This window comes from Electrophorus electricus, chromosome 11 (genome assembly GCF_041902795.1).
Source record: "Electrophorus electricus isolate QZ-2024a chromosome 11, ASM4190279v1, whole genome shotgun sequence".
In the NCBI taxonomy this organism is placed as follows: domain Eukaryota; kingdom Metazoa; phylum Chordata; class Actinopteri; order Gymnotiformes; family Gymnotidae; genus Electrophorus; species Electrophorus electricus.
The window spans coordinates 11,632,938-11,644,548 of NC_137507.1; the positions used below are offsets into that span (position 1 = coordinate 11,632,938).

An 11,611-nucleotide genomic window follows, 5' to 3' on the forward strand; every position below is an offset into this window, starting at 1 on the left:
TCTGTTACAAAGTGACATCTAGTTTAAAGATGTGAAACAGTTATTAGTTGGCTGTCTATGGGAAGGCCAGTAATAAAACAGACATTAAATGGAACATTAGTTGTTTTAATCAGAAATATTCTACTTTTAGCTTGTACAATGTGAGTTCTTTATGAGCACAGGACAAAACGCACAGAAATGAAAGCCAATCGTAATTGTGTAATAACCTTTTATTAATTCCAAAGCTTTTACTCACAAGGCTGTTGTCAAGGCAGGTCAAGGTATCTATTGTGCATATTTATAGGATTCAGTAGTGAACCCATCCTTTAACACTGATGACTTTGTTGTAGGCCTATACAGAGTAAGGTGTGCATCTTTATACAAAACAAGAACAAAACAGAATCTAAATGGTGGCTAACTGTGTATAAAACCGTATAAACCCATAATAATCTTATGAACATGGTGCTAATATCACCATGGTCATGGGTTTGATTTCCAGGGAGCACATGCACTGAATACTGATAAATGAGCCCTTGCAACAAATAACATACATCAGCCATTTCAAGCTACCAAATTCAACATCATGCATGTAATATATGTATATAAAAGGGTTAATATTGTATTTCTGTGATGCTTTTATGTTTAAAATGATTTTCAAAAATGTGTTCTGTCAAAAGGGTGAAGCAAGACATTGAACCATTTGTTATCTAAACACTATTTGAGTTTTAAGAAGTCAAATGTCATTTCCTGAGAAAAAGCACTCTCATGAGGTTTTCTCTGACTGAAGCCTTTCCTCTGTGTCTTACAGGTTATCATAGTCTGCAAGTAAAAGAACAAGAGTAAAAATACCAATTTAGTTTTGCAAATTAATATTTCTGTATGTTCCAAATACAGGATGCCTTGCAATGTAACAAAACAAAGTGTTAAACAGATGATCTAATACAGTTAAACTTTTTTTTAAAACATACATTATTGATGCTTTTTAGATTTGGTGATTCTTCAAAGCACACAGATCACATGTCTATAATGTTTTAGATTGGTCAGTATTCTCACAGCACACATTATCATTACACTACAATACATCATGTGTCAGATGATACGGAAAGGCCAGTCTCTCTTATTATTAATAAGCAGTGCAGCTGGAATGTGCAAGTAAAGAGAAATAGAAACCTGTTATAATGGGCTCCACCTAAACCACCACTGTATTCTCACCTGTACCACTTAAAGAATCTTGTCCAGGTGAGATGACATCATCATAGTACTCTGCAGTGAGAGCCACACCAACACATGTAAACAAGTTTTAATGCCACTGAGCAACAAGTCTGACATTATTAATGTGATAAAATGAAAGGAATTCTAAGCACAAGAATTAAGAGAAACCAACCTGTTGTAACATGCGAGTTTGGTCCAACAGTAACAGCATCATCATAGATCTCCATGACATCCTCTATCAAAACACAAGATAAATGCTATCAGACATCAGTGTCATTGAGTGTTATTTTATGTGTTTAAAATTTACAGTGCAAATTGATGTAAAATTAACAAAAATAGCTTAAGAAAAATAATTGATAGTATATGTATCACTGTCAATGTTACAAGGCAAAGCTGCACAAGGTTGAAGTTGTATCAGTGTTGCAAATTGACAGCAAATTAGTTACCTATTTGGGCAGTAGTGTGAGTAATAAAATTATTAGTAGAACTACATTTTCCAGAAGCAAGGGGGTTTTATTCAAGCATACTTGCTACAGTATCAGGTGTCTGTCCATGTGTGATGTCATTGTAATTATCCTGTGGATTTTCTGTCCCTAGACCACCTAAATCAAATAAAATTAGCTGATGGAGTAATTTCAGTCATCATCATCTCTTTCATTTTAATGAAGTGAGGAATTAAACAAATGTAATTGACAGACCACTACTGGTGACAGCATCATCATAATACTCAGTCTTTTCTTCACTGACAGATTTTGCTGTAACTGAAAGAAAAGTGAATTTCTTGTAAATTATATTAAGATACATGTTGCATCCAAAGAGAATTGTCTATGAGAACAGTCACCAAAACTCTACAAAGTAACACATCCACAAGGTACCACATCTGGCACCCACAGCACACTGACTAAGGAGTTTTTAAAAAGTTGTATGTTTACGACAAAACAGCATTGATTGGAAGTATAAGATTATTAACGAACACTATGATTTCTATCAATTCTAATATTTCTCTGAGATGTAATCCCACCCTTATCTGAGAGAAGCTCTTTACCAACATCTTCATAACCAGAATGCTGAGCCTCTGAGTCGATATATTCTGTCAGAAGAGAACAGAGCAATCATGAAACATGCTTGAAACAGGAAATCACGAGCATCTTCCGTCAGGGATAATAATGAGCTGTGAGAACAACAGAATATTTGTCCAATTGACTGCCATGTTTCCATACAATACAAATACAATAATCCAGGGGTGTCACTAGACCCAGTTTAATGGAGCATGTGCCCCACTGAAATGTTTCCATGCCCCACTATAATCACTGGTAAAAGTCACTGAGCTAAAATTCAGTACAAAATCCATAATGCTTTATATTTTAACCTTGTTGAGTAGAACTATACCATATAAATTCACTACAGGGACTACAGGTCCCATAATGACCCAGTATCTTTCCAAACACTTGAGCAGCTAACAATAATAATAGTGATTCCAGTATTTAAAAGCAAGTCAGAAGACAAGGTAATGATCATTTAAAATGTACTCACATATAACCATTTCACTTACCAAAAAACACATATTGAACCATTAAAATGAAGGCACTGATTAAGTTAACAAGGGGGCACTGCTAACTAGATAACAAGCTTAAAATGAGAAATATAAGCAGTAAACTATTCATTTTGCACATTTGTGTTATTTAATTAGCATGAACTGGTGATGCAAAAACAAAATCACAATTCACATGTAGTTTTCTCTCTCAAAGGAAACATTTCATAAGATTATTTGATGAGAACATGTGAAAATAGTATTAAAATGAAATGTAAATTCTTAAATGTAACATGTGAAAAAGTAATTTACATTTAATACATGACAAATGAGAGAGCAGGGAACAAGAGTGAGAAGAGAAGAAGAAGAGAGAAAGCATATGCAGAACAGGTAGAAGTAGTAAGAGAGACAGAGAGTGTAAGGGTTGGCACCAGGCTGAGGCCCCTTCCAGCCACCAGAGGGAGGCCTTGAGTCAACCACACCACTAATCAGGCTTAACACCCAACAGTTGGGCTAAACCTTATATAAGCCCAGTGAACCAGTCATTCAGTGCTGGGTCTTTGCCAAAGTTCTGAGCTAAGCTCCTAGCTGGTAACTTAAGGTATTGAGGTCTGAGCTCTCGAACAACACCTCACTTCTGTGCTGTGAGGGTGTCTGTGTTTTCACATGTCCCCTCCTCTTTCCAGTTTTCCCTCTCAAGTCTGTCTTTTTCCAGATGCTTCCCTTAGCCATTCAAGTTCCTCCCTGTTTTGTGGTTTTGTTTGGGAAGTTTTAGTTTGAGTTTTCCCCAGTGCATCGAGGTTGCCATTTCTTCCCCTGGCGTCCTTTATTCTCCCTTTTTTCCACGCTCGCTGTGGTGTTTAGTTTTTTTTTTCTTTTGTTTTACCTGACCCAGGGTCTAACTGTTCGGCAAACGGGCCCACCATTGTTAGAGCGTGGTTGCTCACCCAGTAGGCTGTTGATATCACCCAGCTGACCTGGGATTGAGACCACCTTACAGAGAGCAGGGAATGGAGCAACAGAAATGGAAAACAAAGGGGCTGGGCTATGTCCTTAATTCTCTGTGTCTCTCAGTTTAGAAGATCATTCTTTAAATATATTACTTTACATCACTTACATATTCAGCATGTAAAAAAAAGTGCCTAGAGATAAACAACTGGAAAGGCACCAAATTGAACAAAGAAAAGACAGGAGATTACATTTGGCCATTAACAGCAATGACTGACTTGAAGTCAGTTCTTATCTTGACACCAGAGCCCTGAAGACTAAAGCTAAAGTCAGAAATCAGAATGTTGATTCAGATCAGAACTTCAACAGTTACATCAAATCAATAACAAAGAATGACTGATATATTCTTTAGATAGTTAAAAGGGTAAACATTTAATGTCTAAACAGGACATAGAGAAACTAAATACCTGCATTTTTCTCCTACATTTCCATTTATGGCATTTAGCAGACATTCTTATCCAGAGCGACTTACAAAAGTGCTGTCATTTACTCATAGAATATCCTAGTACAGTAAAGTAGGATAGAGTCCAACATACCAATGAAGTATATCTTGTCCTACAGACAAAATTACTGCACTAGTCTTTATACTGGCCTAAACAAGTTCACAAACTGTTATTCTTATTTAAAAGGCAGCTGCCAGAAATCTTAACAAAACAAATAGAGTTGAAGACATTGATTCCAGTTTTCACATTCTTACATCCACTAGCAATTCATTTCAAAGTTCCTCATTTTTGGTATTTCTAAATATATTTATATACAAACAATTGTATATAAATCACTGAATGGCCTAGAACCAAAATACATCTCTGATCTACTGGAAGAGTACAAACCCAATAGGCCAGTCAGGCTAATCAGCTAATGCTGCCTAGAATCAGAACCAAATATGGTGAGGCAACTTTTAGACAGTATAATGCTAAATGCAATCACAACCTTCCTGATGTTAGATATACCCCAAATGTTATTGTTTAGATTGACAATGTTCTTGTTTTCTTGTATCTTTATCTTTTAATTTGTAATTTTACTTTACTTTAAATCTACTCCTATTTTTTAAAGCCCTTTCTGAGGTGACAGATCTCAGCCTTTATTTAAAACTTTTTTCCACTCAATGTTTCTATACATTTGAGTAAAGTACTTTGAATTCCTATTGTGCATGAAAGGTACTACATATTAAAACATGCCTTGCCTTACAAGCAAACATTTATTATGATACTGCTCAGATCTCTTAATGCAGTGAGCAGCAAGATGTGAAATGTCATAAGGTATGAAAAGAGTGCGATACAGTCACACAGCTTCAAAATAACAAATATAACACACAAGCTCTCATTTTTCTCTCACTCTGTCTTTTTATTTTATCTCTGTGTCATACACACTAGGATTGCCTGCAATATTACCCTCCATATTACTCACCCTTTTGAACAGAGATGGGAGTTTTTTCACTGGTGATTCTGTGGTCAATCTCCTCATAGATTACTTCAGGCAAAGTCTTACACCTCCTCTTATAGAGCACTGGGTGTGAAGACATGAGGAAACATGGCTCCAGCAAATGAATGGTGTAAAATGTCTGAAACCATAGATTATATGTGAATGTTCCCTACCTCTCCTGAGCACTCTGTTCTGGTAAACCAGCCCAGAGAGAAGCACTAAGGCCAGGAAGAGCAGCACTCCCAGTACCAGCAGGACCACAGAAGAGGTAACTGGTCGAGGTAGAGGTCGACTGGTTGTCATCTCAGATTTACCAACTGGACAGGAAATTGCAAAGGAGAACGTGTATAAACAGTATTTTTCATTTGAACATTAAAAAAAAAAATGAGGCAGAGGAATGAAAAGAGGACCTGAGATGGAGTTGGTGGTTACTTTGCTTGTAATCACAGGGGTCAGGGAGATGTCTAGAAATAGAGAACCAAATCAGTTAGGTGGACACAGAACTCACACAAACATACAAAATCAAATTAATTAGCTTTATTCTCTAACTTACCCTAGCAAGTATATGTCTGTTATATCATTTAAATTACATTTCTTTCTAGACATTTTTGATATTATTATTATTATTGTTGTTATTCATGTTGACACTCAATGATGATAACGATTTACCTGAAAAATCCAGCATTTCTCAGGTTATTGAAAACATTTATCATTGTCACTGGTGTACATTGTCACGGACCAAATGTCAATATTTAATTGTGAGTTTGGCAGTTCTGGTAAGCCAAAAAGCAATTCATGAATAATGAAGCTGCGGATGACATTTATATTTGCTCATTTTTTTATTCAGATTTGACTATATACTAATGCTACTTCAATGTATAAGGACATGTATTTTCAGGGCTATACATTAGTTAGGAGGGAAGAACTTAATTACTAGGTTCTTCTCATTTCTTTAACTGTTCTCACTTCTTTGCACCTCTTCCTCATGACTTAACTCCTCCCTCTGGGGATGTGACAAAGAGATGCAAGGATGAGATGTGAGGACAGAGGGCTCAGTGACAAAACGTCCACCCAATGAGAGTCCTTGCTTACAGCAACATTAATAATTGATGATGTGCTGCACAGGTGTATCCCTCATCACCAGGTACAACACCCAGAGATACATAACAAGGTGTAATTAGCCTACAAACTAAAAAAAAAAACCCATCAAAACACTGCAAGCACAATTTCTATTTTTCAGCTACTGAATTTGTCAAAGGAGTTATTTATTGAATCCAAAACCCTGTCTGAGGTCTCCTCTAACCTGCACAAATGATGCCAGCATCCTCTTTGTGGGAGCAGTCAGTGTGGTTCTTCAGTGAATAACTGCAGTCCCACAGGTGAATTTCATCCCCTCTACACTCCACTCTGTTCAACCAGATCGCCCCTTCACCAGCACCAAAGGCAGCACTCCCATTAGCACTCAGTGCCTTCCCACAGCCCAGCTGTCGGCAGACCACCTCAGCATCCCTGATGTCCCACTGATCATCACAGATGGAGCCCCACGCAGCGTTATGATAAACCTCCAGCCTCCCAGAGCAGCTTCCCTCTGGTCCACTCAGCCTGAGAGGCAGCGGAACTATACCACAGACATATGACATGAGGAGAAAATACTGCACAGGACAGTTAGGGTAGTAACATAACTGTCTGGGTTCAGCAGATACCACATTTCGTGACAACTTTGACTGTGTGAAGTATTGATGTTGATTAATCCATTAAAATTTGCAATGATGGGTAAGATATTGGAAGAATTTTGATTTAATGCTCTCATTAATTAATGCATCCTTACCTGAGCACTGGCTTTGATGGGGAAATGAAGAGCATTTCACATGTTTTTGTAAATGTTTCTGCTCTTCTGTGAGTATGGTAAGAAATTATGATTGCAGATTTAACGCTCATGAGCATTTAATGATTAACTTCTCAGCTACTTGATATCTGCAAGAATCTTTACATGCAGGGAGAATCTGCCTACCTGAACAGGTAATGTGAGCCACCTCCTTGTCATTATCACACTTGTTGTGCCCCCAGGGGTCAGATGGGCAGTGCCATAGAGTGGAGTCATGTTTCCTACATTTCACCTGATCCAGCCAGTTAGGAGATGATTCCACTCTTGCTCTGGCCCCAGACTCCCTGCCTGTTTTCCCACAGTTCAGCTCTTGACAGATCAAACTTGCTGTTTCTTCATTCATCTCATTCACACACACATTCCCCCAGGTCCCATTGTAGAACACTTCCAGATTCCCTTTACACCCCTCAGTGAGTCTGATCTCTTTAAACTCTGGTGAGAGAAAATATGCAGACAACTGTTTTGTTAATCTTTATGATTCTTAGACCGTTCTACAAGAGCTCACTCTACCCACAGTATAAATGCACAGTTGCCATCAGTGTCTTAATTACTGTTTTTTTTATGTTTCTTTAAACCCATATGAAACTTAGCTTTCTTAACATAAAACTTAAATAGCTAAAAGCAAATTAAAATGAGCATTATTAAATATGACACTGCTTTGGTGAAGTTTTGGGTTATCTTCTGTCAGAATTATTAGATATCATTCTTGTATGCTTAATGTCATAGACTTTTACATTTGACACTTGCCTTTGAACTGTGCAACTGGTGTTACATTTTATGTTATCACTATACACTTTAAAGAAGAAAAGACAAGCAAATCAAATTCAAGAACAGCTGCAGTCAGCATACTCCACCTGAGCACACGACACCTACATCCTCCTTGTGTCTGCAGTCATGCTTTCCTCCAGACTGATACCTGCAGTTCCACAGGGACGTCTCGTTCCCCTCACACTGCACCTCATTCAGCCATATGGGCCCAGTTCCAGGACCAAACCAGGCTGGTACATGGGCACTGAGGGCCACTCCACACTGCAGCTGCCTGCACACCACCTGGGCATCCTCAATATCCCATGAGTCATCACACACTGTCCCCCACGATCCACTGAGGAAAACCTCCAGCCTTCCTGCACAGTCTCCCCCAGATCCAACCAGCCTGATGGAGGAGTGGGCTGAAACACACACACACTAAGTGTATACACACACAGTCACCTTAATTGTCCAGAACAGTTCAGACAGTTGAAACTCTGGTTTTGATTTACATAGAATTGTTCCACCAAAATAAGAACACCAGGTTATTATTTTTGTTAATGTGAAATAAAAGTCATTAATCCTCACACAACTGGTGTACAATTTTAGAGTAGATTAGGCAAGCATGTCATTAATTTTGTTAAGAATTACCAGTTTTTAGGTTAATGTAACACATACCAGAGCAGGTGATTGACAGCTGTTCCATGGAGCTGCAGGAGAGGTTGAGGAGGTTTGCACTGCTGCAGTTCCCCAGATGAGCTTCACTCCCAGAACAATTGAAACCCGTCACACAGATGTGGCTGTGTTGATCAGGACTGGATGGAGAGGAGCTGGAGAAGTTCAGCACAGAGCCACAGCCCAGCTGTCTGCAGACCACTGAGGCCTCAGGCACACTCCAGGAGTCCAGGAGAACTCTCCTCCAGTCCTGGCTGAAGTAAACCTCAACCTGCCCCTCACACTCCCTCCCTCCAGACAACCGCACTTGCCCCTCATGAAAGGCCTGAGAGGAACCTGAATGGGAATATAATTAAACATGTAAATTAATAAGCTTATTTTAGCATGCAAAACATCACTAATTTCACTAATGTGGTGAACATGAATGGAAGAGCTCACCATTGCAGATGACTCCAGCAGCCTGTTTATGAGAGCATGCTGCTCGACTCCATGATGAGATGGGACATTCTGACAGGTGTGTCTCATTCCCATGACAATCAAAAACATCAGCCCAGATGTGGCCACTCCCCTCCCCAAACCAATCCGCTGCCAACAAAGCCACAGCACTCCCACACTTCAGCTGTCCACAGAGGACACTGGCAGCTTTCATATCCCAGCTAGCCCCACAAACTGAGCCCCAGTCACTGAGGTACAGGAGCTCCACTCGACCAGAACAGTAGTCCCAGCCATTCAACAGACGCACTGCTGTGTGACCTGTAAAACACAGAACTGATTACAGATCTCTAAAATGATAAGAACAAAGCTTATCTTAGTATCTCATAGTTACGATATATTTCTGGCAGAAAAATGACAAACACTTAACCTGAACATATTAGTCCCACATCATTGTAATGGGAGCAGTTCTGTTTGACTGAAGATGTTGGACAGAGAGAAATCTCAGATTCGTTGCCTCTACACTGAAGTTCCTCTGTCCACACCTGACCCTCCCCTCTGCCAAAAGCAGCTGCTCCCAGCACCTTCATAGGATGCCCACATCCCAGCTCTCTACAAACAACCTCTGCATCCTGTTGGTCAAAGTCAGCATCACACACTGTGGCCAAGGTATTCCCATGAAGCACCTCTACTCTCCCAGAACACAGGTGAGGACCATCTGTAAGTCTGGGCATTTTGTGACCTGTGTGTAAAGTAACATCGTTAATACCATGGACAACACATATAAGAATGAATGGTCTATAATCATTCAGTTAATTAAAACATACTACGATATTTAAAGTCAGAATGATCTCATCTATGTTCTGTGGATGATGGGTCCAGAATTAATCACAAATATGATATTTATCAGATGTTTATACAAATCATTCTAAAAGAGATTAATAGAAAACAGACTGATTGAATATACACACTGATTTCAACATACCTGAGCAGATTAATTCAGCATCATAATAATGAAGACAGCTATGTTCACCCCAGCCCAATGATCCACAGTGTTTCACTGTAGACTCAGTTCCACTGCAGTCCACATGACTCATCCAAATTGGTCCTGACCCTGGTATGTAACCTGCGTTAATACTCAGAAACTCTCCACAGCCCAGCTCTCTACACACCACTACTGCAGCTATTGTACTTATACCAAAAACACAAACTGCTCCCCACTGTCCTCTATGAAGAACCTCCACTCTCCCAGCACATCGACTTCCACCATCCACCAGCCTCACACTGCCTGTATGGCCAAGAACAAGAACATGATAGAGTAACAAAGAGAGATAGACAGATCATGTACATTGGGTTTTTAACACAGAAAATGTTTTTTATGTAAAATGTGAAATCAGTTTAAAAAACACAATTCTTACCAGCACACACCAATCCCACATCACTGTCATGAGAGCAGTCATGTTTGACTGCAGATATTGTTGGACAGGAGAAAATATCCGATTCATTGCCTCGACACTGAAGCTCCTCTGTCCACACCTGGCCCTCCCCTCTGCCAAAAGCAGCTGCTCCTAGCACCTCCACAGGAGGCCCACAGCCCAGCTCTCTACACACAACCTCTGCATCCTTCTGGTCAAAGTCAGCATCACACACTGTGGTCCAGGCCTTCCCATGAAGTACCTCCACTCTCCCAGAGCAGTGAGGACCACCAACCAGCCTCACTCCTAAAATATTAGTATGGGGAATAGAGACCATGGAACACATTCTAGTGACAGAGAAACTACTTACATTATTGATTTTTTTATAATATTTCACTAGACTATATCAGACCATAACCTGGTTCTGTTGTCACCCACATACTGGCCTGTTGTCTTAAGACAACCTGTGGCAAAGAAGTCAATAAAGAGATGGTCACCAGAGGCAGAGGAGGCTCTGCAGGTTTGCTTTGAGACTACAAACTGGCAAGGACATTATCACAGTATCACAGACTGCATCAGCGACTATATCAACTTTTGCACTGACTTCATTGTTCCTGTCAGGTGGGTACGTTGTTTTCCTAACAACAAGCCATGGGTCACCAAAAACCTGAAGGAACTTCTTAATAGGAAAAAACAGCCTTTCAGACTTAAGGACAAGGAACTATTGAAGGGGGTGCAGAAAGAGCTTAAGGTGAGACTCCGGGAGAACAAGGAAGGCTATAGAAGGAAGCTGGAGATGAAGCTTCAGCAGAATGCAAAGGAGGTGTGGACAGGCATGAATCAGATCACTGGCTTCAAAATAAGGCAACAGACTGTTGGGGGCAGTTAAGACAAGGCCAATGAGTTGAATGTGTTTTTTAACCGGTTCAGCACAACACCCTACGCCCACACCTGCAGACGCATCTCCCCCACTTCCTCAACATCAACACCTCTTAAATATCAGCACCCACCCCCTCTCACCCTACAGTCATTATCTGTTGAGTCACAACTTTCACAACTCCCCCACCCAGAAGTAACAACCAGCCAGGTGAAAAGACAGCTGGAAAATCTTAGAGTCCACAAAGCTGCAGGGCTGGATGGAATCAACCCAAGGGTACTGAAAGTTTGTGTAACCCAGTTGTGTGGGATCCTTCAGCAGCTCTATAACCTGAGCCTTAAACAGGGGACCACCAATGTGGTGGAAAACCTCCTACCTAGTTCCTGTTTCAACGAAGTCCACTACCTCTTCCTTGAATGACTACAGAC

At 40.0% G+C, this 11,611-nt stretch overlaps 1 protein-coding gene across 1 annotated transcript; it reads right to left on the reverse strand.

The window, feature by feature from the left end:
• Positions 1 to 1,866: 1,866 nt before the first annotated feature.
• LOC118241714 (antigen WC1.1-like) lies at positions 1,867 to 10,652 on the reverse strand. Its single transcript, XM_081723152.1, has 14 exons — positions 10,310 to 10,652; positions 9,877 to 10,179; positions 9,322 to 9,633; positions 8,898 to 9,212; positions 8,463 to 8,795; positions 7,892 to 8,206; positions 7,164 to 7,469; positions 6,981 to 7,043; positions 6,456 to 6,770; positions 5,563 to 5,616; positions 5,326 to 5,469; positions 5,138 to 5,236; positions 2,213 to 2,281; positions 1,867 to 1,946 (listed from the first exon to the last, which is right to left on the reverse strand). The coding sequence occupies exons 1-14, from the start codon at positions 10,650 to 10,652 to the stop codon at positions 1,867 to 1,869; spliced, it is 3,051 nt and encodes a 1,016-aa protein (XP_081579278.1).
• Positions 10,653 to 11,611: the final 959 nt, after the last annotated feature.